This window comes from Notamacropus eugenii, chromosome 5, assembly GCF_028372415.1.
Source record: "Notamacropus eugenii isolate mMacEug1 chromosome 5, mMacEug1.pri_v2, whole genome shotgun sequence".
Classification (NCBI taxonomy): Eukaryota; Metazoa; Chordata; class Mammalia; order Diprotodontia; family Macropodidae; genus Notamacropus; species Notamacropus eugenii.
This window is the reverse complement of record NC_092876.1, coordinates 29,186,806-29,214,571: the sequence shown is the minus strand read 5'-3', so window position 1 is coordinate 29,214,571 and position 27,766 is coordinate 29,186,806. Positions and strand designations below refer to the sequence as shown.

The 27,766-nt window shown below is 43.4% G+C and overlaps 1 protein-coding gene across 2 annotated transcripts in view; it reads right to left on the bottom strand.

Moving 5' to 3' along the window:
* SAE1 (SUMO1 activating enzyme subunit 1) overlaps positions 1–27,766 on the bottom strand; it is a 56,901-nt gene that overhangs the window by 13,447 nt on the left and 15,688 nt on the right. For both annotated transcript variants that reach the window (XM_072608111.1, XM_072608112.1), the window contains exons 3-6: positions 24,900–25,076; positions 22,964–23,106; positions 20,864–20,963; positions 11,284–11,389 (exon numbers count right to left, since the gene is read on the bottom strand). In XM_072608111.1, coding sequence (XP_072464212.1) covers positions 11,284–11,389; positions 20,864–20,963; positions 22,964–23,106; positions 24,900–25,076 — 526 coding nt within the window. The remainder of the gene's footprint in view (positions 1–11,283; positions 11,390–20,863; positions 20,964–22,963; positions 23,107–24,899; positions 25,077–27,766) is intronic.

Below are 27,766 nucleotides of genomic sequence, written 5' to 3'. Positions count from 1 at the left end.
TTCCCACAACTGAGAGGATATCCAGGAAGGATCTGTGGAGTGGCCTTCACTCTTATCTGAAACAGACAACAGAGGGATGAATGCACGGAGTCAGGGGTGGCTAAGACATCCAACTCAGCAGGGGATAGAGAGAACATGATGACGGAGAGGGAAGAGCTTTCTCATCTTTAAAGGAGAAGGAAAGAGCAGGGAAAGATCTCAAACCTCAGGCAAGTCTTCAAAGCCTCTTAGACAACGGGGCAAGGGCTGGACAAAGTGCTGATCCCAGTGACCCAGGGAATTATTTCACAGACTGCTAGGCAGGATGACAGCAGCCCCAAACTTGGCCCACGTGCTGGGAAGCCTTTCAGTTGGCTTCCTCGCACTGCCTGGTGACCAGGTTGGCAGGCCAGTTTTTCCCTCTTCCTTTGTCTCGTTTTTAATTGGGGAGGGAAGCTTAGCGAGGGTGAGACCACAAGAGTATTTCAACATTTCTTAAGATGCCAAGAAGGTAAGAGCAGGAAGTTCAGAAAGCAGCACAGACTAGCATGACAGTTTTGAAAGTAAAGTGAAGAATTTATGTACTTATTCTTTTAAGAGATACGAAAGAGACTCATACTTTCACTGAATTCTCCGTTGTATTCTGCTCTGTGTCTGGAAATGCTTTTGGGGGTGTTCAAAATGAAGATGCTATTTCTTAAAAGACCCTTCACAACCTGACTTCCCCTTCCTGTTGTAGATATCCACATGTCCTTTGGAACAAGCAATGCTTCATCTTCCTCCCACAATGCCTTCCACGTCCGGCCTCCTGCCTTTGCACCCAGACCTGGAATGTCCTCCCTGATTATGTTTCCCATACCACAAATTACCTCATCTTTTTGATTTTTTTGCTTATTTTTGTATATCCTTTTTTATGCATGTCTCCCTGCATAGACTAGATGCTCTTTGAGGGTATTTCTGTCTTTGTATCCCCAGGGCCCATCTCAGTGCCCAGAACACAGTAGGTGCTTAATGAATGCCTGTGTGGGGATCTTCTCTATAAGGATTTATGCTACCTAATCTTTCATCCTCAAGTAGGGAAATCAAGCTGAGTTTGTTCTCATCTGAAAGCCCAAACCCTAAGTCTGACCCAGAAGTAACTTCACTACTAAAAGTGCTGAACTAACTTGGTCTCAGGAGTTTTAAATCATGGAAGCCCCAGCTGAAGACTCCTCTTGGGAGATCCCCATGTGGACATTTTCACATGCTCATTTCAGAAACGCAAATCCCAAGGAACTTAATTGTGTGTCCTAGCTCAGCATTCCCAGAGAACCCTGCAAGTCAGAGACACCTTGGTCATTTGCAAAGAAGAGACTGGTTTAGTGGGTGACAAAACCTGAGAGGTCAGGCAAAAACCGCCTTCCTGGGGAGAAATGAGAGCAGTGATAAGACAAAGATCTAACACAGCCAGCAGCTGGCTCTGATGTTTATCTGGGACCCCTGCCTGGTAGTGGTGTAGTCTGGAGATGATCCTAACTGGGCAGGCTGGCACTGCACACATACCTCACTGACCACATCTGAAGTTATCTCAGGGCCTCTGGGAAAGAAGCCAGTCAGACCCCCTTATTTGGAGCAAAGCAAACAGAGCTATATTAACTCTTTTGGAGAGTCAGCACTTCAGTTAGAAAAAATAAGTCCACAGAGGGGAAAGAAATATGTGGCACTGACAGCTAGCAGCCTCAGAATTGCCGCCAGACTGTGGCCTCATACTCCTCTCCTCTTTCTCTCTCATAGTACCCCCTTCCCCCCATTATTCACTTTCCATTGGTTAAAAGCTTCACTCTGCTTTGGCTGCTCACACAACATGAGACAGAGGGAGCTCTGCGGAAGGGGCTGGAGGATCATCTAGTGGGATGGCCAGAGAGATCTACCAGTCAAACAGTCAGAAGAGAATGTGTGAAGCAGGAGATCCAAGAGAGGAAAAAGACAGAGACAGACAGACAACAAGGTTGAAGTATTCCCAGAGAAAGGAGGCAGGAGCTGATGGTGTTAAATGTTGCCCAGGTCAAGCAAGAGCATGAGACCTGAGACAATCCACAAGAGCCTTGCTGTGTGTCCAGCACTGTGTTCTCTCAGGTCAGACGAGGGGATGTAGTCACAAGGCAATATCTGGGTAAAAACCAAAAGTGGAAAGAAAGGTCTGGAATGGCAGAAGAGAAGGCTTATATACACTGTGGGAAACCCGCCTCCAAATGTTCTGGTGATCTCTTATTAAATCCTATCTTTCATGACATAAATCACCCACTCTGCCTACGGGTCTTACATGGGGCTTTTCTCCCTTCAAGGAGCTGATGTCTTTGGGCTCTACAAAATGGCTCCCACTCCATCTGGTTTGTGCTCCCTTACAAATGACACTACATATGCCCCCCCAACTCCCCCAGGAAAGTTCACACTTGCTGCATCTGCTACAAGTGGGAAAGTCAAAAAGAAACTGAGGTGGCACGTGGTCTCAGCAGCACTTTCAGTACCGTCCCCATCAGTGTCTCCTGCTTCCAAAGAGCATCTTTTGTTCGAAGTGAGAGTCCCCAACAGGGCGTCCTTCATTCCAAGCAGCAGCTTTTCTCAGTCACAAGAAGCCCTGCCAGGAAGTGGGCTGAGGGGCGGGCTGGCCGGCCGGCTGATAGTGACCAGGCAGACAATACTGCTGACCCTCTCAGGCCCAGCACTTGAGCCGCACATGACCACAATCCCCAGTGACCAGGGTAGCACACGACTCTCCCGTGACACCTTTGTCTGATTAAGAAGCAGAGGCAGAAATTGCATCCCAAGCAGAAGCCTCCTTGGTCTGATGGCCCAGAGGCTGGAGGACTGAGGTGCCAACCCCAATCCTCTTGTGAGTTAGCTGGCAACCAAGGCAGGTTTTCCCACGTGATGACTTTGTTGATAAAAAAATGTGAATGGCTGCCCATGATCATGCTCTTTGCCCCTTCTCAATGTGACTGTGACTTCTTCCTTTCTGAATGACTGTGGTCTCACAGGGCAACCTGGTTTCTACATCAGCCAACCCCACACTGCCACAGATCTGTGATAAGGCTGGGGAAAGATGCTGTTATTTTGAACAAAGTATTTTTAAACATCCTTGGTCACAATGGCTTTGGATCAACAAGGGTTCAGCTCTTGGACCTCGTTTCCCCAATCAGAATGGCAGTCCCCATCAAGCTCTGGACAGCAACATGTCTACCGTTATTTACACATCCAGCTATGGATTTCTAAATCTATACAAAACTTCTGAAGGTTGACTGTGACAGCTAAAAATGTTTTGTGAAAAACTGTTTGCCAAAATAAATTGTAAGCTGGTGCTTAAGTCCTGAAAGGCAAGGCAGGAGGATCCAGAGCTTTAAGAGCTTTCCAGTGATTTGAGAGTCAGAAGAGCCCTTGGAGATCTTTGAGGTCAAGTCCATCACAAGTGACGGAGAAACAACGTGAGACCCACAGAAGTCAAGGGATTTCTAAAAGGTCAGAGAAAAAGTCAGACCAAGCCAGGTCCTCTGAACTCAAATTTAATATCTTTCCTCTAGATCTTGCTGCCTCCTCAGGTGACTTGACTGTCTGCAGAAGGGTAAGAGTCAAAGATGACTGTTTTTTGAAAAAATGCCCCCTAGGATGATACTCAATCACTGGCCCAAGAGGTGGCAAGTGGTAGCACTAAACTGGTGAGGAGTAATTCAGGCTAGCACTAGTTGTGACAATGAGAATGAGAATGACGGATTTTGAGTACAGCCATAAAGCTGACTGGATGATCGATTTAAGGCTAAAAAGGGACTAAGAGACCAGATTGTCCTACCTGAAGATATCAAGTAACTAGATGGGAGGGAGAATCAAGAGTGAGGAATTGCCAAAAATTCTAAGGGACACCCAGAAACAGACATGCAAATTAATATGGGTAGGAATGGAATGGGAGCATCTGAAGATAAACCAAGTTTCAGTCCACCTGGTTCTGCAAAGTGGGGCAGGCCAGTATCTCAATCAAAGAGTTTAGCTTTCCCAGCACTGTCTTCAGGGCTTTTCCTCTTTCCTATCTTCTGAAGGTGTCTTTTTAATCACGTTCTGAACAGAACTTCCATCATGAAACTGCCAACACAACTTTTTGGTACAATGCCTACTCTTCAACCTCTCTCCAACACTCAATGCCAGCCACAGCATACAACGTCCTATAAGTATTCCCTAACACAAAGGTCATTATTTCTATTATAAGGTCAATTATGGAAAAGCTAAATAACAGGCACACCCATGACACCTACACCAAGAAGGCAGAAGGGAAACCTCAGAGGGTCAGGGACATGAACCGCTGTGGGTAGGTGAGTGGAGGTAGCTGAGGAGAGAGCTCCTGCAGAAGGTGGCTCTTGAGGTGATCATAAGAAGCAGAGGCAAGAATGGAGAGCATTCCAAGCCTGGGAACCATCCAATGCAAAGGCCGAACAAGGATTATCATGTAAAAGAACAGTGAGTGGGCAACAGTTGCTAGATTATAGAATTTGGGAGAAGACTAATTTGTAAAAATTTATAAAAAGATTGGCCAGATAACAGAGAGAGGAGCTTGAGCAGGTAGCTGACTCCAGGGATAATAGAGAGCCACTGAAGTTTATGGAGTGGGGGAGGGATGACATGGTCAGATCTATCTGTATTTCAGGAAAATCACTATAGCGCCATGTGGAGACTGGGGTAGGAAAAGGCTTGAGGAGGTGATGGCTTTAACTACAGGCAGGTAATAAAAAGGAAGGGATTTATGTGGGGCATGCTGTGGAGACAGAAACAAGATCTGGCAACTAAATGGGTGTGTTGGGGTGAGTAAAGGAGAAGAATAGAGAATGCCACAAAGATTTAGAGTCTGTGGGACTGGAAGGATGGCCCACCACCCTCAACAGGAAGGTTGGAAGGAAAGATAATGATTTCTGTTTGAGACCTGCTGGGTTTAAGATGAGTATGTCCAAAAGACAGTTGGTGACAGGGGACTAGAGTCAGGAGAAAGACGCTGCTAGATCTATGGATCTAGGAGTCATCTGCATGAAGATGCTGATAAGCGAATCCTACAAGCTAATGAGATCATCACAGAGAAAAGGGAAGTGGGACCATTCCAGAGTTTTTGGGCACATGACAGGCAGAAGGAAGAAGATACAGCAAAGGAGACTGAGAAACAACAGATAGACATAAAGAAGGAGAACCGAGAGAGAAATGTCCTCAAAGTCAAGAGAGGACAGAGTGTCCAGGGGAAGTATGAAGAGTACAAAATACTGTGGAGAGATGGAGAAAAGTGAGAACAGAAAGGAGGCCACTGGATTGGACAACTAAGAGATCACTGGTAACTCTGGAGAGAGCAGCTCCAGGCAAATGCTAAGCCAGACTACAGAGAGTTTAGAAGACAGTGTAAGGAAAAGAAGCAGAGGAAATGAGTGCAGAGTTTAGATGAGAAGGGGAAGAGATGTAGGACAATAGTTTGGATGGTAGGATCTAGTGAAGTTGTTTTAAGGATAGTCTGTTTGTAGGGAGCAGAGAAAGACAGAAACTGATTCCTGCCAATAGATAGAAAAATTTGAGGGAGAGAATGATAATGGAGGCAATTGGCTGGAGAGGGCAGGGGGAAATGGGATTAAGCAGAAGCGTAGAGAGGTGGGCCTTAGCACGTAGAGAGGAGGGCCACCTCTCTACTAGAATCTGGGAGAAAAGAGGAAATCACCACCACAAAAACACTTATAACTGTACTTTAAGACTGGCAAAACACTGTACATACATTATCTCAGTGGTCCTCATCTTTTGAAATAGGTGCTATTATGATGTCCATTTTACAGCTGAGAAGATTGAAGCTCAGAGACAGTGGGTGATTTGTCTAGGGTTACACCACTAGGAAGCGTCTGAGGCAGGATTTGAATTCAAGTTTTCCCAACTCTGAGCCCAGTGACTACCCAAGAGATATCCTAGTTGTGGGGGAATGGAGATGGGGATAACAGATAAGAAGAAAAGGAAATGTGGCAACTGGTTTTAATTTTCTGATGCAATATGAAGTAATATCTTTGAGATGATCTGGAAGTGGGAGAGTTGTAGGGGGACTGAGGAGAGAAGAAAAGGTCTAAAATTGCCCCTGGAGTGAGCAGGACAAAGAACTGGAGAGGGAGGAGCAGAATCCTAGGCTCACATGAAACGAGAAGGGTCTTCTTCAGAGGAATTCATTGGACAATGAGCACCCAGGACTCAGGGCCATGCAGTGACCTGCTCAGTCACAGAGGTAGTGGGTGCTGGGGATAGGCTCTGACCCCAGGCCCTCTGATTCCAGAGCAGTGACCTTCTGCAGAATTATGGAAGGCACTGGAAGGTCAGAAGGATAGCCTTACCTGCATAATAAACCTGACATGATTCCCATCAGTTCCAATAAGCAGTACCTGAATTAAAGCAAAGGAGCTAGATGGCAGGGATAAGCCCAGGGTTAGGATGTAAAAGGGGGTGCCTGGCAACAGGAGAAGTGAGCAAGGAATCCAAGAATAAGGATAGCTGGGTACTGAACTGGCTCGCTGAGGGGGGTCAGAACTGGGAAGGGGGAAGGATGTGAGGAAGCACTGGGAGTGGAGAGACTGGAAGTTATGGTAAGGATGATGAAAAGAATAAAAAGTATTAAGGCAGGGAGAGACAAAAGGCCAAAACATGGTCATCAGATAGAGTAACTGTGGAACTTCTGAATGTGGGAATGAAACCCCTGAAGGGATGGCAACATCCAAGGTATTACTATGCTGGCATGGAGCTGAGGTGGAGTGGAGGAAGTCTCCAGAGAAGAGAAGACTAAGGAAGTGCAAAGTTAGACTATTTGAGGGAACATCAGCATTCTGTTACAGCCAAGTACTTTCTTTTTTTCCCCTTTAATGATAAACTATTATTACTGAAAGTTTAACAAAGAGAAAAAAAGAGGAATAATTGTCCATTGATGTCTGTCAAATTCATTATAAAAAACGAATGAAAAAGTTTTGATGTGAATAGATTTTGAGATAAGATTATCAGTAAGTATACGAAAAAGTGCTGAGATTTACTAATAAGCAGAGATATTTCAATTAAAATAACTGAGCGACTACTGTACACCCGTTAAGAAATTACTGTTCAGTTGTTTCAGCTGTGTCCAATTCTTTGTGACACCATTTGAGGTTTTCTTGGCAAAAATACTGGAGTGGTTTGCCATTTCCTTCTCCAGTTTATTTTACAAATGAGGGAACTGAGGCAAACAGAGTGAAGTAACTTGCCTAGAGTCACACAGTTAGAAGTGTCTAAGGCCAGATTTAAATTCAGGAAGATGAGTCTTCCTGACTCCAGACTGTGCCACCTAGTTGCATTACGTTAGAAAGATGTTAACATTTTTTTTCACTTTCATAAAAAATAAATTTATTTTTCAACATTCATTTCTTTAAAAATGTAAAGTTCTGGATTGTCTCCAGTCCCTCTTCCACCCACTGAGAAGGCAAGCGATATGATCTCAATCATACATAGGAAATCATGAAAAACACACACTTCTAATATTAGACAGTGTTGCAAGAAAAAAATAAAGTGAAAAAAGTCTGCTTGAATCTGCACTGAGTCCATCAGTTGTCTGTCTGGATTTTTCACCATGAGTCATTTGGAACTGACCAGAGTTGCCAGGTCTTTCACCTCTAAGCACTTTCCTTCGTCCTCCTCACAGCTGCCCTGTAATTAGCTCACTGAAAATATTTTCAAAGTTGAGTGAACTGATTTTCATGCATTCAGTGATAAGCAAAGTCCATTTCTTCGTACCCGAAGTTCAACTGTGTTATTATTCACTGTGGTAAGTTACTGTTTCCACAGCAGCCCTGATATTTTTAGCGCTCCTGTTTTGATAAATTTATGATAACCTAAAAAAAGAGTAAGTCAAAGTCCACTTTTTGCCACAGGAAACCAGCTCATGCTTGGTGTTTTGAAACATACTATGGGAAAATAATAAAGAAGCTCAAGATCCCTCAGCTCAGAGGAGACTGGGCACAATCTAGCAGAAAAAATGCCACAGGAGAGTGGTCCTTGCTCTGTCCGATCTCAGTGCTAACTGGAAAAATGTTCCAACACTCTAATACCAGAGTAGTTACTTTAGGAGAGGAGAGCCACCACTAGAGTTCTGTAAGGGAGAACAATCCCTGTATGGCTGAGGGTTAAAAGACCACCAGGTCAGCTAGAGAAGGGGGTGGGGGTGGAACTTAGGCAGGCAGTACAGGGCAGTAAAGAGTGCTGAAAGGCCCAGCTTTGAAGTCTGACTTCACCACTCACGGGCTGTGGGAATTGCTGAACTGCTCCTTACTTGGTCAATAAACTCCAGGGCTCCCTGTCACCTCCAGGACTAACCATAAAATCCTCAGTTTGGCCCTTTCCTACATTTCCTGTCTTCTTCCCCACCCTCTGAGTAACTGACCCTGGTCTCCTGGCTATTCCTCACACAAAACAGGTCCTGCCTCTGGGCAGTCCTGGAAGGCTCTCCTCCTTCAGCCCTGCCTTCAGGCACCCCTGGATCCCTTCAAGTCTCAGCTAAAGACCCCCTCTTCTTCAGGAAGCTTCTTCTGATCCCCTTCATGCCAGTGACTTCCTCTGAAATGACCCCCAATTTATCCTGACTTGTTTGCGTGCTGCCTCTTCCATTGCACCATGAACCCCATGAAGGTGGAGGCTGTATTGGGCCTCTTTTTTTCTGCCTCTCTCCAGGGCCTCCATTCTAGCAAAATCAGGAGGCCAGACTACATGACTCTAAGGTCCCTTCCACAAACTCTGATGGCCATGGGACCCTGCTCTAGCATGGCAATGCCCAATTACAAGAAATTACATTCACAAAGCCCCTCCTGCACATCCCTTCATATGAGCCTGACACTCCTCTGAGGCAGGCAGTGTATATATTTCTTTAACAGACTGGTGACCTCCCTGAGGTAGGCACTCATTACACTGGTGCAGGCTATGCCTCCTCGAAGCTCTTATCCTGTGGGCATTTTTGCCTCCTCTGAGTCCTCCACAGGGCATCCACCCAACCAGCTGAGGCCCTTTCTCAGTCAGTCTGTAAGCACTGGGGACACCAAGAAAGGCAAAGGATAGTCCCTGCCCTCAAAGTGCTCACAATCTAAAGGGGAGGCAATTTGTAAACAGCTATGTACAAACAAGCTACAGCCAAGGTGGGTAAAAGGTAATCTCAGAGAGAAGGCATTAGTTGGTGGGGGGTGTGGTGGGAAGGGCATCTTGCAGAAGAAGGTGGGATACGAACTGAGTTTAAAGAGCCAGGGTAGTCAGGAGACTTCAGAGGAGAGGGTAGAGCATCCTGGGAATGGAGAAAAAAGCCCAGTCAGGAGGCTAATCTCAGTGGATCCAGGAGTAAAGTGTAAGAAGACTGGAAAAGTGGGGGGGAGGTTATAAAAACCCATATGGTTTTATGAGGTATTTGATGTTTTAACTAACAGGTAGCCACTGAAGATGACAGAGTGGGGGGTGACATGGTCAGTGCTTTAAGAAGATCACTCAGGAGCTATTCTCCAATTGATAAATGGTCAAAGTTTTCAGAGAAAGAAATTCAAGACAAGAAGGGAAATGAGACAAATGCTGGAAGGGCTGTGGGAAAACAGGCACGTTGATGCATGTTGATGGAGTTATGAACTGGTTCAGCCATCATGGAAAGCAACTTGAATGATACCCCAAAAGCTATTACATGTTTTTTGGGACATGCCACTAATAAGTCTGTCTATACTCCAAAGAGATTAAAAAAGAGGAAAAGGACCTACAAATAAAAAAAATATTTAGAGTTGCTCTTTTCATGGTAGCAAAGAATCGGAAATTGAGGGGATGCCCATTAGTGGGGGAATGGCTGAACAAGTTGTGGTCTATATATGTGATAGAATACTATTGTGTTGTAAGAAAAGACAATGGGGCATAGTTTTTAAAAACCTAGGAAGATATGTATGAACTGCTGCAAAACAAACTGGTAACTATACTGTAAAGACAATTAACTTTGAAAAACTTAGGAACTCTGTTCAAGACAATGGAATCAACTAGTTCCAGAAGATTCATATTCAAACATACTATCTACCTCCAGACAAAGAGAAGATGGGAGGGAAAACATGCAGATCTGAAAATAAAATAAATTGAATTAAAAAAAAAAGATCATTTTGTAAAGTGAGTTGAGGATGGGCATGAGTTGTGAGAAACTACTAAGTTTTTTTTTTTTATCAAGACTTCTTCTTTACATTAGTTAAAATTCCACAAGTGGTTTATTATTATTGTTTCTACTTACAAATGTGAAAATGTAATGCTGGGAGCAGGGAAGAATAACTGTCCCAAGTCATGGGACACATCTGTGTTAAGGCCAACCTGGAAGTCCAGTTCTTCTGCCCCCAAATCTGTGATGTTCCTATATGTGCCAAGGTTTGAGAAGACCACAAAGGTCCCAACGTCGGGAGATTAAAAACAAAGAAACTCCCTGAGGGCAGGTCCTAGTCTTTTTTAGTTTCTCAGCATCTTGCAAAGGGTCTTCCGTGGATGACTAATACTTGACTGTGACAGTGTGGCTAATGTCTTTAGATTAGAACTCCTGTTAGCAGATGATCTTTGAGTTACTTGGGCCAAAAAGTTCATCCCTGTAGCCACCAAAGTGTGGTAAAGAGTTTCTGAAACTGACTCAGCTGGTCCCTGGGTGGCCTTGGCATTCCACTGGCATAACCTGTAAACTCCAGGCCACTACCACACCACCATAACACGAACCATTAGATTCAGAAATGAAACACTTACACCATCTAGTCAATGCTCATCAATGTTTGAGAAATACATGCATAATCGGAATCTAAGTATCCTGAGCAGTAGGAAGGGGAACAGCGTGAGTGAAACTACAAGGCCTACAAAAATACAATACAAACTGCATGGTTTCTTTTGTTTAAAATGATGGGATCTGAATAAAGATTGTCTAAGGTCAACCACAGATCACTTGGTCCTTCCTTTAGAGCACACAAAGAGCATCTGAAGAGACAATTTGCCAAAGAACAATCTAACTTCCTTTGAACAAAGGGAAAAAGATCAACAAGAGTGGAAAAATTCAGCTTCTGGACGTATCACACCAATTTTCTATGCAAGACTGTAAGGTTACTTACCACAATTTAGAGAGAAAATGAATTCTTGGACACATACGCCTGGCTAAGCCTGATTGTGGCTACTGAGGTAGCCCTGTGCTAGGGACAGGTCCTAAGCAAAGATGTTTGCATGAAGCCTGTCAGGAGCTGACAAACAGGGGTGGGTACTTTCTGGAGGGCAGGGCTTTACCTTGGAGCAGAAAGTAATCGCAAGTGGTCCGTCTGAGGGCTGCCTTGGCTTTGTCACTGCTCCAGTCCACCTCCAGGGCCTCCTTGAATGGACAGAAAACCACTTTCTGTGGGACAAAAAAACCAAAACTGTCTTAACTACAAAATGCATCAGCCTAGGATCTGGGCAAGCAGCATCTTCCCTAGGAGGGAACAACTCCACAAGCTAAGTCCATTTTACAACTCTCAAGGAAAGCTGAAGGAGGACATCCAAGCCAGAAAAGACTAGCAGAGAGCAATACTCAATCAATCCCTGGCTCTTTTACAACTTTGCTCTTCTTAGGGAAGGCAGAGCAAGCTTGGTCTGCTCGAAAGAACACAAAATCAAGAAATCTCTCTAATTTTCTCTACTCCTGGTTTTTTCCATCTACTTACCAGTGATCCTGAAAAACTTACTTCCCTTCTCTAGGGCTGACTGTCCTCTTCTGTAAAATAAAGAAGTTTCACCAAGCAAATTTTCAGGTCTCGTCCAACTCCCAAATGACGAAAACATCTGTGCCTCAGTTTCTTTAGTCCAAAAATAAAAACAGCATCATTTCTTTACTCTGACCTTATTTTCACAGACATCTGAAGAGAATTAATTTCATATTAACCTACAATCTTTTGTTTTCAAAAGTCTTATGTACTTCTACAAATAAAACACAGAGGATGGGCAAGATTATTTTTGGTCCTTGAGAAGCGAATCAGGAGCAAAAGAAGGTAAGTTAGAGGGCAGAAGTTTCCTAACAAGAGCCAGCTGAGAATGGCACAGGCTACTTCACAAGAAAGGGAGTGAATTATTTGTCATGGGAAGTGTCCCAGCCAAGGCAAGATGGCCCCTGATCTTAATCTGTCTATTCATGCTTCCCTTTCACAAGAAATTGGATCCAAGGCAACCTCTGAGTCCCTTCCACTCTGGGAGCCAGTGAAATCACACCCAACACAAACAAGATGGTCCTTATATTTCAAGCAACTTTGGATGTAATCAAACCAAGAATGACAAATAAGATGGAAAGTCCATGAAAACAGACTGGAACAGGACCTGAGCTGCATCAGACTCACTACCTAAAGAAGCCAAGCCTTCTCCAAAATGCCAACCACTGGTCATCCAGGCTGGGTCTTCAAAGTCCTGGTGAGGGGTGACCTCCCCCCTCCAAAGAGGGCTGCGCAGCCCCGGTCACTAAGAAGACTGTCTCCTTATACTGAGTCTAAATCCGCCTGGCCTGTGAAGGGGGTTAGTCTGGCACAACCAATTCCTCATGAAGTCATGTTGGCTCTTATGATCACTACCCAATCCCTTACAGAAGTTTTAGAATTCTGCCAGGATTCAAAAAGCTTACTCATCTCTAGTATGCAGATTCCACTCTTTGATCTTTTTTGAAAATTGGGAATCGCCCCATCGCTAACCCTGAGGCACCTCTGTCAATGGACATGACCTTGCAAGGACTCCTCAAAGTGGAACAGCAATGTATCTGCCAGTTCTTCTGAGCAGTGAGGGGACCAGGATGGTGAGGTCTCCTCTTACTATCTCCCTACTTACATTGGGCATCAATGTCTTATCAGTTATTTCTGCTCTGCCTCCTCCAGTTCTGGCAAAACGCTCTACCTGGCAGAGAAGACAAAAGCAGATTCCAAGGTGCACCACCGTCTCTCCTCAGTCATCTCATCCTCCAAGCAGAAGCTATAGCCAGCCTTTCTCCAACTCTCCTTCCATTCTCCCACAGCATCCTTATTAGTCCCAGCTTAGTAGGAGCTTTATTCTGAGAAGACCAGACCACACTTTTATTTGACTTCCCTGTTACCTCCCCTCAGTTCCATTTTCTGTACATGTCCTTTTAAAATATGAGTGAGTTCCCTGGGCACCCAAACTAGTCTCTTTTTTAGTCAATTCTCCCCTTTCTTTCTCACCAGAACTGAATCTTTTTGTCTTCAAATTTTAAATCTTGAGAGTTTCCCATTCCATATAGGCTGACTTCCCCTACAGAATTTTAAGCCACAGGATCCTCCCAATCCTTTCTCCAACTCCCTTTACTTTTTCTTTCTCGCCAAGTCTACATAAAGAGTGGGTACTGGAATATTTTCAATTTTCCTTTCCTCTACCTCAAACTCTAAAAAAGAATGTCACTCCCAACAAAGCAATCACTTCCATCCCAAATAATCAATTCCTACTTCTTGTAAAAAGCAAATTCAAAATAACAAATGACCTACATAATTTCTCCACTAAAGAAAAAATTATCATTAAGAGAAGTCAAATAATTACTGGATGCTATATATCAGTCAGAGAGAGGTCCTACAGATGCCTAGAAGAAGGAAGACCCCCTTCCCTGATGTATCAGCACTGTGCTGACCCGGAATTATCATTCTCAAACTCCTCATCCATTTCCTTTTTATCCAGGTAGCTTGGAATATGTGAAAATACTGCTTGTGCGTCTGCTGCTGCTGCTTAACTCCAAAACTCGGTCTTCTTTTGTGATTCAGACTGCTGCTGCAGACAGCTAACTTCCACAGTTGCTGGGCTCTTCCATAGTTATCCGCTTCACAATTTCAAAGTATTCAGCTGAAAATCTCCTTCTATGATTACTTAAATAACAGTCATGTAATTTGGAGAGCTAGTTTATAAAACAAGCATCAAACTAAACCATAACCAAAAAAAATACTATTAGTCTACTAAAGACTACATAGAGTCAGTCTATATAAAAAATGAAAAGGACAATTACAGACTGTTAATATAAGCTAAGAGATGAATATCTGGTATACTGGGCAGCTCAACCATTCATCCAGGCAGTACCAAGATGCTGGAGCAAAGGGAAGTTCAAATTGCTGGAGAAGATTAAACAAACATGGTTTTCCTCCTTCCCACAGCTGCTGCCTAGTGGTTCTAACACATTGTAAACAGTGCTATATGAAACGCCATAGATTGTCTGGCTGCCCTGGCACTTTTGGCAAATGATACTAACCTCAAAAGAGAGAGTTAACCCAGTGATGCTGAATACTAGAGCAGTCTGCCAGACAGCTCTTAAGGAAGTCTTACAAGACAAGTCCAACTATTTGCTGCACAGGCTGATAGAAGATAACATTTTTTTTTTTAAAAAAACCAAGTTTAGAGAACTATCAATTCAGAGGCATCACTTGGCCCTTTCTCAAGAAAAATGCTACTAGAGCTAGTAGTAAGAGCTATCTTACTACTAGTTTTTTTCTTACTGTTGTGACCACCAAGGTTTTCCTGCACTACTGGATTTCATCTAGTACACCTATGGCAGAGGGCAAAGTTAATGGCTGCTTGGAGAGTGTCAAAAGCAGGAGATTCATGCTCTAGGAGACTCCTTGCTGACCTTGGGCAAATCCCTCTGCTGCAAGCCCAGAGCCTCAGAATCTTTATTGTAAGATCCTCCCTCCCTGATCCCTGCCACACCCATTCCAGGGGAGCAAATAAAAGGCATTTTTATCACTAGGCAGAGTACTTCTTTCAGACAATCAGGATCAAATTTGTGGTAATGAAAGAAATCAGAGTCAATGCAATTCCCTAAACCACCCACTTCCCACCTTTTCTGCCAAGGGCTAGGTCAGTCACAGACCCCAAGGCTTGGCTCTTCCACAAATCATACTCAGCGGAATGCAAGAGGACAAGGGACTGTGATAATGCCAGACCTTGAACCGGTGATCTCACTTAGCCCTGTGGGACTGGGGGTAAGCCACTTAAGCTATACTGGTCTCGACAGCCTACAAAAGAAGGAATTTGGAGTAGATGTATTTCTTAGGGTCTCTTCCACCTCCAAATATCATTTGTATTTTTACAGGATCAGACAGTTTACAGCAGATTCTTAGAAATCTAGCTCACCTCTTCCTTTCATAAGAGAAAACAGAGGCCATAGCAAGTGGTTTGTCCCAGGTCATACCTGTAGCAAGAGGCAGAGTTAGCCTTCAGAATTCAAATCCTAGTCTTTATCATTGTGCCATGGCAATGGAAATAAAGCAGACTGGCACTCAGTACAACTGGGCTGAGGTCCTGGCTCTGTCACTTAAGTGGACAGACACCTTGAGCAAATGAAGCCCACTGAGCCAGTTGTCTCAGATGTAAAATAAGTAAAATAAGGATTTAATACTTGCATTAACGGACTCAGAAGGGTGTTGTCTGTAACAGATACAAGGCACCATGTAAACAGCAAAATAACCTGACTGTCCTGTTGCCTGATTTGGCCCAGTACTTATCAGAACAGACACTAAATCAATAGCTGCTCACAGACCAGAACCATCAAGGCAAGACTAGTTTATTTAAGGGTCGTATGACAGATAGTCGAAGTTTACACAGTAGAAGTGTGAGTCCTAAAAACAGGGAAAGGGCTGTGTACTGGACAGGACACTTCAGTGGTTATGAGGAAACTCCCTCTACCGGTACAAGCTGGCATCTTCTCTGAGCAAGCCTTTCTTGGGCATATAATAGAGCAGACACTTGGGTGTATTTACAGAATTGTGTGGCTTCTAATTAGTCAGGCACACATGGGGTACAGAGAAAAAAATTAATTGTTCCAAGGACTAGCGTAAGTTCATAACTTTTTATTTCAACCTAACTGAAAATAGGGACTATAATTAATTTTGAACATTATTCCAAATAGAAATACGTGATAAAAAAAGGGGAAAAAGGAAAAGTGATCAACTAAAGGGAATCTACTTACACAATCTGCACATTCAGTTAGTTTAGGAAATGCTAGAGGCACCAAGGGGGCACAGGAGTCCAAAGTGTTGTACTTGGGTTCCAGAAGGATTGGAATTCAAATCCCTCTTAAGATACTATTACTAGCTCAGTAACCCAAAGGCAAACCACTTTGACTTCTTTCTTCCTCAATAAAATGTAGATAACAGCATCCACGAAACAGCATAAAAAAGTCAAGTATTTTTTGCAAACCTTAATAGTACTAGAGAAGGTGCTACTCATCCTACTACTACTACTACTGGAAGGAACACCAGATTAGTGTAGGAAGAGAACTGGAATCAGGTTTCTCTTTTACCTATTAACTAGCTATGTGACAGAAAATCAGGGCCTTAGTTTCCCACTCTGCAAAACAAGATTGGCTATGAGAATGAGAAAGCTAAAGGACAGTGTACACACTGTCTTCAAACTATTGGGGAGTTGTCAGGAGAAAGAGAAATCTGACTTCTTCTTCACACTAACAGGTACAAATAGCAATGGTGAAGAGTTGTATGAAGATAATATTGTCTCAATGTAGAGCAGAAGGTTCTATCCATCTCAGTTATCCAACAAAACTGGTAGACAGTGGGCTCCAATGATGCGTTCAACAAGAGGTCAGAAAACCATCTGTTAAGGACATTATAAAGCAAATTCCTTTGTTGGGTGGGAAGTTGACATCAGACTTCAGTGAGGTCCCTTCTAACCATCTGATTCTGTCATCCAGCTCTGACTGTGTCTCAGGCTACTTCCTCACCTTGAAATCCTGGTTGGGTTCTTTCTCCTCAATCATTTTGTGGCAGCAGGTAGCATAACAATAGCTTGCTTCCTACTGCTTTGTTTTAGCTAAAGATTACGGTACCAAAAATGCCATTTCCTTTTTTGGGGGACAATGGTATTAAACTGAGATGAGGGAAATATCCTAGATATAATTAATCTAGGTTTTAGCAAAGCACAGGACAAAGTTTCTTGTGTTATTTGTGTGGACAAGATGGAGACATGTGAAATCACAACAGCAGTTGTGTTCGTCCTTCATTGCCAAAGAAGGCCATGTCATCAGAGAAATAATGACATGATTTGCACTTGACTTTGTTTTGAGAGAGGGAGGGCTGTGCAGGTCACCAGCCTCACTTCTCCAGAGCCATCTGAATCCAGTGACCAGATATTCATCAGCATGATTGGAGATGACCCAGGATGCACTGGGAGACCTTGGGGCCTTTAGGCCAAGGTGTTTGCAGGTACTCACTTAGGGTGAGGTAATGCCCATTCATTGAACAGGCCGGTTTAAGAAATAGCCAGGGCATGGCCCCTTTAACGAGGTCAAGAAAAAGAAAGACATCAGGCTGGGAGGGAAACAGCAACTGTTACTATTGATCATCACTCTAAAGTCCAGAGAAGCCCTACAATAGCAGTTACATGGGTTTGAAATGGCGAGCTGAATGACTAGATACAGAGTCCTCCCTACTAGCTCAAGGACAACTTGTGGAATGCCTCAGCACCTAAGCCTGGCCCTAGGCCTGGTGTATCTAATGTGCAGATCACACTACTAGGCTCCAAGACACTGGCAACAAGATGACAGACTCTAGATTAAAAAAAAGAGTCACACTCTAGAATGTGGGGCCAAATTTCTCAAGATGGAATTTAATGGAAATAAACAACAAACCTCACACTTGGCTTTTAAAACGTGGATGTGATGCTGCTAGATGGCAATTTGTCTGTAAGGGATCAGAGGGTTTTAGTGGACTACAAGCTCAAGGAGTCAAGAGTGTGAGGGAGCAGCCAAAAGAGTCCATGTTACCTTAGGCTGCTTGGATAGGCCCCTTATCCAGGTCAGAGGTGAGGCCAAAGAGGCTTGATCTGGTATTGGTCAGATGACACCTGGCATCACATTTTATAAAGGATGTTGAAAAGCCGGAAGAGTCCTAAGGCAGGCATACAAGTAGGATGGTTAAAGGCCTCAAGACAAGTCCCACACAAAGACTGGCAGAAGAACTAGGGCTGTTTAGTTTGGAGAAAAGTTGACTTGGGGAATATGACAACTGTTTTCAAATACTCCCAAGGCTCTCACCCATAAGAGGATGCTCTGGGGGAAGGAGGACAGAACTAGAGCAGTGAGTCTCTGATCCACAGAAGTAGACTCTCAAGTGGAATAAGCCACTGAAGTATAAGGTGCACTGACTAGATGGGAGGGTGCAGCCAAAACAACTCTGGCCCTAAAACCTTATCTGAGCCAAGTCTGCATGTGACCCCTCATTCTGATGAGATTGACACTGCCTGACCTTGGTGTCCATGGAGGGGGGGACAGAAGACCTGGCTTTACAGCTGGCTCCGCCCCTCGCCCCATGGGACTTTGGGCAGGTCACCACCATCTCTGTAGGCCATCGAGGCCTACAATGAGAGGCCTAGGCTAGGCCATCTCTGAGCATGTATCATTCCTATTGGTATTTTTGGGGCCTCAGAAAAGCATTCAAAAGTTCCAGAAAACCATCAATATCATCTTCCTAAGGAGCTTCTCTTTCTTTTTTCTAAAGGTTTCTAGTCATCACACCAGGCAGATTTAGGAGTACAAAGCCTACCTTGAGGTACTTGGCACCCTTAGGAGGCCTGCATGATCACTCACCAAGAATCAACTGGAGAAGCTGAAGATGCCTGCTTTCTGCTGAACATAGTACCACCTAACTGGTGACTACTTAAAATGTAGAAAGAATCAGGAAACCATAAAATTTGAAAGTGCAAAAGGCCCACAAAGAAGGACTGATTCTCATCCAAATACTTCATTCTGAGGAGAGCTGACTAACAGCAAAATCAGCACCAGAATGAAGAGGTGCAGACTCCCAGGCCTATAAAAGGCTGGCTGGCAGGACTCCATAAAGTCAAGGTTTGGAATTCTGGAGATGATCAATAGGAATGCATTGTATGCATCAAAACCTTAAAAGATAAGGGTTGGAGTACTGGTTCAAAACGTCCAAAGGAAACAGCTGACTAACAATGTCAGCTGGAGAATATTTTGATACCTTAAAATTGGGCCCATGGTAGGAAGGAGGGCTTGTCAAGTGACAAGCTGGATGAGTGGGACACAAAGGCCTGGAGTACATGACGGGGCAGCCGACATTCCCCTCATAGTTAGATACAGTAGCTCCCACAAGGGGATTTCCAGAGCAGCTTGGCAGGGCACAAGCAGGACTTAGAGCAGTGTCAAACTTCCAGCTGTGAATGGCTAACAAAGCTGGGCACTAACTTTATTTAAATGTGAAAGCCCGACTCCAATTCCAGAAGGCCTTAAAGACATAAACTCCTCCTCACCAAGGCCAAGTGTCACCCTGTTAAGAGGGTGTGATTTATAAAGTGACAGCACCCACAATGCAGCTTTTATACTCCTGCATTTGTTAACAATTCATCTCCCCCAACCCCTCTCCCCACCATTCTAAAGAAGCTTGACTAAGCAGGGTGAAAAGGGGGAAGAAAAAAAAACACTAAGTTTTGGCCAAAACACCAATGTTCATTCTGAGGATAAACAAGTTACTGTGAATAGATATTTAGATATGGACTTTAAAATTTCCTTAAGGCATATTTCTTACCACAGCTTTCAAACATTTAAATATAAAATATAAAACTGTTAAGAGTTTGTTCCCTGACTGTGGTTTCTGCAGTGGAATCACTTTAAAACGGAATAAAACAACAACAAACCAGTCTAGAATGTCTACACTGCCTGTTATTTTTCCATAATATATTCGACATTAAAGAGTAGCCAGCTAGGCCACGTCTGCTCTGCCCTCTGCCTCCACTAACTTTTCTTGGCGCCTCCCTGCCCCCCATCTTACCAGTCCTTCCCCCTCTTTCCATCTCTTTAGACAATACAACAATTTCCAAGGTAGCTGATGAAACAAATGTGCTGTCCTCCTCCCTACTTCTCTTCAATTTGGACTCTGGGTTTTTAAGGCATCCAACTCATAAAATGATCATAAAAACAGCTCACCCCAGATAGTTCAAAGTGCTTTTCTCACAACTACCTCATGTGATAGGTACAGTTCAAATATTACCACCCTGATTTTGTAGATAAGGAAACCCTGGCTCACTGAGGAGAAAGCCTTATCCAAAGTCACCAGCAGCTCTGGATCAGGGCTTCTTTGCCTTCTGTGTGTCATGCACCCTTCTGGAAGTCTGGTGAAGCCTAGGAGGGATTCCATGGCCCTGCTCCAGATGCTCCCTTCCTCCCAAGCCTTTGCTGAAATAGTTACCTCTTTCTACCCCAGGCTAATCCAAATGCCATCGGTCTTCAGTCCCACCTGTCACCTTCTCAGGTGACAGGGATCTCTCCTCTCCTCACACTGATTAGAGAACATGGTCTGGCCCTCTCCTCATCTGCCTGTCTTAGCCTATCCCACCCTGCTCCATTACACTGTGAGCTGAGAGTACAGCCTGCTTCCTAGTATCATATCTTCAATCAATTCATTGATAAGGCCAATGACAATGCCTTTACACACAGTGGTGTGTAAAGTTTCTTGATGTGAAATAGAGACAAAGAAGCCAGAGCTTCTGTCTCCAAATCCATTACACACTGCTGCTGCCCACCGTTCTAAAAGCAGGTCTTGTGGAGTCAGTAAGACTATAGATAGTTCTATATAACAGTCTACTCTATGACCTGTTTTTCAGCACTAAAAGCTGTTGTTCAAAGGTTATTACAGGGAGAAGAGGAAAGAGAACACAAAGAGAAAACCCCAGAGTTTAAGTTGGTCCCTGCCCCAGAGGTGCAGCATGAAAACACCTCCACTCAAGGAGCAGGCTACTTTCAGATGGGGCAGCCCAGCCCCAGGTCCCTCTCTGTGCCCTCCCAGCAGGATGAGGGGCAAGAAGAGGGCAGGGATATCAAGACACCTACTTTTTTGACCATTGTCGTCTCTGCAGCCTCCAACTTAGCCTTCTTAGTGTCAGGTCCATCTTCCACTCCTGGACTGACTTTAGGGACTTTGGTTTTCTCCCTAAAGAGTGACAGGAGCCACAGAATCTCAGTCTCAAAGTTTTCCATCGTTTCTACTTTAACTCCCCCCCCCCAAACCCGGCTCCTCAACCCCAGGACCTATGAGCCTCTGTTCAAAAGGTACCCATTCTATTCTTGGATGGCTCCAACAGTTCAGCAGCTTTCCCTGACAACAAGGTCAATGTGCTCCACGAACGCCCATAAGTGAGAGGTATGTTATCTTCAGTCTGAATACTGTTAGAGGCAAGAGAATTTGCTCACTTCTCAGAGATCTCTCCGAGACCCTCCAGTATGGGCAACCAAGGTAATGCAGCAACACCACTATGCTCAGCCCTCTATAGTGTAAAGACTTTACGTGCAGGTTTTCAAGGTTCCTTCCAAGTCACTCAAGGTCATAGTCTATGACTCTAGATGTCAAGAATTCACAGGAATCAAATAAACTGATCTGTTTGCAATATGACCCCTTAATTCATTGATAAGTGCTAGAAAGACCATCAGCAAATCTTATGGTCCCCTCTTCATGGATGGGGAATTTAAGGCCCAGAGAGAAGATGGACTAGACCACGTCATAGCTCATAGTTCCTCTCAAAACATCCCATGATGACTTTTAATCTTTGACAGAAAATAAGGCTTCCAGGATGCCACAGATCTATAAATGGAAGGAGCCTTAGCGGTCATTTACGCCCAGTCTGGCCTCCTCATTTTACAGATGAGGAGCCTGGGGTCCACAGAGGGTCAGTAACATATTTCAACACATCTGTGATTTCATTTATTCTCTCCACAACTCATCCTTATACTCTTATATCATTCTTTGGCCAGTCCTTCTATGAATTCTCCTTAGATAATCCCTCCACAATCTCACTGTGCTGGAGGTCTTGCTGTACCTGCCCTTCTCTTTCGAAGAAACTATGGCACATGAGACATGTTCCTATTAACCAGATTCCTGGGATTCCATGCTGTGTGGAGAGGGCACTGGACCTGAAGTCAGGAAGGTCTGGGAGTAACTTCTTCCTTAGAGAGCTCCTCTCTGGGTGACTCCAAAAACCTCCAGGTCCTTCTGTAAAATGTGATAATAACACTGACCTCACAGGCTCTAATGGGAAGTAGACCCCAGAGTGCTGGCAAATCTCACCAGCACTCCAGAGTGGGGGCAGTCATTCCTTGGCATGACTGGGCCAGTTCATCTCTCGGTGCCAAATGTGGCCTTGGCTCTTCTGTTTAGGTCACTTGCACACATAGGTCCTTCTCACTAGGAATATAGTAATGCAGCCTGCTTAAGTCCACAATCAAGCCAAGTTAAATAAATAGTGCACGCATGCACGCAGACAGACAGACACACAGACACACAGACACACACACACACACACACACACACACACACACACACACACACTCTACTATACTTTGGTGGGAAGAGTTGGCCATTCTTGCCCTTTAAAAGATTTGAAATGATCTGAACAATGTAAGCCCACAGAGAACATAATTAACTAAAACCAAGAAAGCAGTAGTTAGTAGCCAGACTCAAAAGAACAAGGTACGTTTGGATCATTATGTACTGAAATATTGAAGTCCACCTTCTCCATTCCTTGCAAGTCAGCATAAGCATTCTTTTTCAGGCTCTTATATGCAGGTGAAGTCAGGAAGGCCTGGGACTGACTCTAAAACGAAACTTCACAGGTTTGAAACTCCTCTGCTTTGTCCACTTGGTCTGTACTGGCAAATTTCCAAGTCTAGAACATTGAGAGTCCATTTTCCCTCAGCTGCTACCAGTCATAGTTACAGGCTTTTGTAATTCTTAGTGCACAATTAGTGTCCACAAAAGAGGAAGATAGGGGCTGGGGGGTTTGAACAAGGTAACAGATGTGTTGAAATACGTTACTGTATTATCTCAAAGCTAAGACCACTGGTATTTTTAGGTTATAAGCTCCCTCCTATCCAATCCAATTTCATTTAATTTAATTTTTAAGATGCTGTGAACTTCTCTCCTCTTCTAGCACTTACTCCACAAACTCATGCTCTCCCAGATTAGCAAACATGTATCCGTGGTAGCCAAAAACATCCCCGGTAAAGAACTTGATGCTATTTTTATAACAGATCTGGTCAATTTTAACTAAGACATCTCTGGAACAGCAAGTCAGACATACCTAGAGAAAAAGAAAGAAACTGGGCATGAGTTTTTGAAATAAATGATTCACCTTACTGACATTTAACTATCCTAAAGAATGGGTTCTGTGGACATGTTTAAGACCAGTTTCAAACTGGTAAGACAGGTTCTTAGAATATCACTATTAGAAGGTAAGACAAATGGCAGGTTTCAGTGTGTAGAACTAGGTTAAAATACCACTCTATTGACCCCAAATGGGTTTAGATAGAGTATAAAAAGCTGATCAATTTAATGCCCCACAAGATGGGTTCTAGCACTTAGTCTGTAAGTATGTTAGTGAGCCTTCCTTTGCACCATCTCCACTTTGGCCACAGGCCTGACAGTTGGAGAAGTAAATAAAAAGGAAAGAAGGTAAAAATTCTCTCAAAGTGCCTTCCATCCATGTCAATAAATGTGATGTGACTGCCAAGCAGCCAACATGCCAATTGTAGACAGTGGAGAGACACGAAGATCCTGAAGGACCCAAAGCAAGGCACATGATGAACAGTTTTCTCCCAATTTGGAATGGCTGACAACCTACAGTCAGGAACAAAACCGCTTTTCAAAAGTGACCACAGAGATCATCAATTTACATTAGAACTTGGCATTTTCTTTCTCTTTTGGGTTGACATTAGGAAAATAGAAATAAAACAAAGCCCCGCTGGGATTTCTACCACAAAATCTGGTGTGAAACGTTATCTGCATTAATGGACAAGTGGAAAGGTTACAAACCAAGTGACCTTCCCTTCAGACAGTGAATCACACAAAAATCATGATCACTATATTTCTGGGACTGCCAGTCTGTTCTCCATTAAATCAAGGAGCTGGTCATGACACATTTTAATATTTAAACCAGCAGACAGGATGACACAAATCAATGATAATCAGAAATTCAACTTCAAAAGACCACCTATTTCCTCTTTGGGCAGGGTTTTTAAACTTTTTTCTGTATTCTGGACCACTATGGCATTCTGATGAAGCCTAGAGACTTCTCAGAATGATGTTTTAAAGGAGTAAAATAAAACACCTAAAATTACAATGAAAGCCAAGTACACTGGAATAGTTCTCAAAATATTTTTAAAAAACAAGTTCACACACACACAAAAAAATTAAAAAAAAAAAGTTCATAGACCTCTAGGTTAAGAAGGCCTACTTTAAGGGAATGTTAAGAAAAAAATGACAGAAGTGTATTTTTGGGTTTTGAGCCCACATTCTCTCCACCACAGTCCTAGCTTATAAGCCTTAAAAATGGAAATAATCTTTTCAGAAGAGAAAAATGTGTTGGTGGGCTAGTCAAAAAATACTCCTATCTCCAGACAACAATAAAGCTTAAACCAAATGTATTAGTGAACAGTTGTGTAAAAGGGATTAAGTAGAAACCTGGCCCACTATTTCATTAAGAGAGCCCATTAAGACAAACAGATGCTCTATTAGGAAAAGGGTCAGACTAATGGGCAATAAGGCAGCAGCTCCTATTTATTGTACATCTAAATATCACAATTAGTGGTTTGACACTCTGGCTCTAGTAACCAGATCCTCTAACATTAACAATTCAAGGAATGCCACAAATGAACCAAATGTCTGCTTCAAGTAATTACTAAAGAGGAAAGAAATCAATTACAGAGATTCTTCCTTGTACAAGAATAAAATGTCATGATCTTTGGCATCACAAAAGAGAAGCAAAAAAGGGTAGAAAGGCCTGGGAGAATAGAGGGCCCTGTTTGAAAGGACTTGCTGAGAAATTTTCATATTGTGAAAATTCAAGCTCAAAATTTCACTTCCTGTAAAACTTACAGCATCAAATTGTGTGAAGAAAGTCTCAGGCTTATTTTCTATATTTTCTGTGTCCACCTTCACATCTACCATGGGATTAAGATTCTGTGCTCGTTCCAAAGAGGCTTCTGCCCGGTTCCGGCCAGAGGATCCAGTAGTAGGAATTAAGAACTGAGCGCTAGAGTCTTCTGGAGTTACCTGCAAATAAATTTTAAAATTCTTAAACTTTTGCACAAAAGCCATCTCTAACAGAAGACACTGTGATGGACTTTTGGATTTTCAAGGATACTCCTACATTCCCCTTCCCCATTCAACACACCTATAAAACCTACATTCAAGAAACAAGCAGGCAATACTGTCTTCTGCTTCCTTTCCTCAACCTCCCAGGAGAGAAAAATGTCACTTGCTCCCTGTCTTCCAATTCAGAGGCTAATAGCTCCCCCTTGTGTTAAAAAAAGTCATCACTGTATCAAAACAAGACTGTCCATCAACAAGGCTTAAAAGCAAAAGGCCAAATGTCCAGCAATTGGACAAAGCCTCTGCTCTTCAGCTCACAGTCTAGCTACAGAAAACTAACATCTTGAGGAACAATGAAAGAAGGTCTACATATCAGTCAATCAACAAGCACTGGTTAAGTGGGGCACTAGAAGCTGGGACCCATATAGCCTATGATAAACACCACAATGTAGGCTACTGACTATAGGTGCCACTGGACTCTTTCAAGAATGACCCCTAAGGGGATGGGCTAATAAGAGAAGTCTTCCCAGAGTCAACGAGGAAGAGCTCAAGCTGTCTGTGTGGTTGTTCAGTAGCGTCTGAGAGGTAGGCCATCTCCTCCAGAGCATTAAGGCAGACAGGGTGAAGTGACTGGCCCAGGGTTACCCAACTGGTGCATGTGTGAGGCTGGATCTACACTCCTTTCGCTTGGGGCCAGAGGAAGACAGAGGGCCTCAGGAAGAGTCCAAGGGGGTGAGGAAGCAACCTGAACCTGGCTCAGGGATGAGGGCCCTGGGGTTCAATCCACTGAGCCTTGTTTTCCTGGGCAGGGCAGGCCTCAGTTTCTCCAACTATAAAACGAAACATCCTCTGAGGCCCCTCACAACTCTAAATATAGGATCTTCATTGATTTTCTCCCCACATAAAAGAAATATTCACAACACAAAACTCCCATAATCAGATATTGATCAAGACCCAAGACATGAGGCACCAAACCACAACTGCTATCAAACTCTCCCAAGAGCCATACATTTAAAAATATCAAAAAATGAAATATTTTATAGGACTACTTAACCACCTGACTCTTACCTCAGCCTCTGCACCATGCAAAAACTCCTTCCTGGTCCCTAATCCCTGCCAAGCCAACACATGGCCTGAGTCATTCTGCTGGTAGTGGGCATCCCCTCCCTCCTACAGTGTTATAGGAGTTATATGGAACACCTTCCATAGTGCAGTCAACCCTAACAGAGGGATCCAGGAGCTCCTTCCTTCTGTAATGTATAAGGCTGCCTCCAAAGTTGGAAACCACAATCTCATGATCAATGTTCCAGAGTCAACAATCATTTATTGGGGGTAGCTAGGTGGTGCAGTGGATAGAGCACTGGCCCTGGAGTCAGAAGGACTCGAGTTCAAATCCAGCCTCAGACACACTAGCTGGGCAAGTGATCCTGAGCAAGTCACCTAATCCTGACTGCCTTAAAAAAAAGGTCAAATTTTCATGACTGTGATATAGCCTGTCAGGAGGATTTTAATAATGTAGGGTGGAAACCCTGAAGATAAATATGCAAACAGTTTTTAAAAAACTGGACAGTTCTTGTTCTATATCTATTTGTAAAAAAAAAAAAGCATATCTTTAAATCATTCTTCTGTAAATAGAGATTACCTTGTTGCAGTGTTTTAAAAAAAAAAATGCCTACTATTTGTGAGGTAGGAAACTAGGTAGTGCAGTGGATAGAGTGCCTGGCCTAGAGTCAGGAAGACTGTCTTCTCGAATTCAAATCTGGCCTCAGAATATTTACTCCTGTGTGACCCCAAGCATGTCACCTAACCTAGTTTGCCTCAGTCTCCTCATTTGTAAATGATAAGAAGGAAATGGCAAACACTTCAATATCTTTGCCAAGAGAACCCCAAATAGGATCACGAAGAGTTGACACAAATGAAATAACTGAATAACAATTTCTGAGGCATATGCAAAGTTCTGGGGATACAAAGAGAAACAAAATATAGACCCTTCTCTGCAGTAGCTTATAAATTAAAGAGTGAAGGAAAGAGTGAAAACACCTATGGACAAACATCATATACACAGGATAAACTGGAGACAATCCACAGATGGAAGGCATTTCACTTGTATTCAGGGGAAAAGTAAAGGTTTTGTGCAGAGCAAGGGAATGTCATAATGAAAACGAGCTTTAGCAAGATAGGAAATTTACTTCTTTTTTCTCGTGATCAGTAGCTGGTCTACTATGGAGGACACAGAATCATAGCTCCTAAGGTCTTGGATTACTTCAATCTGCACTTGGACTCCACTGGTTCTTTCTCTGGAGTTGGATGGCATTTTTCATCATAAGCCCTTTGGAACTGTCTTGGATCATTGCACTGCAGAGAACTAAGTCATTCTCAGTTCATCATCATACAATATTGCTGTTACTGTGCACAATATGCTCCCCTGCTTCTGTTCATCTCACTCTGCAATAGTTTCATGTAGACAAGTCTTTCCAGGTTTTTCTGAAAGTATACTGCTCATTCATTTCTTACAGCACAGTAGTACTCCTTCACAATCATATTCCACAACTCATTCAGCCATTCCCCAAATGATGGATATCTCCTCAACTTCCAACTCTTTTGAACATATGGCTCCTTTTCCTTTTTCTTTGCTCTCTTTGAGATACAGA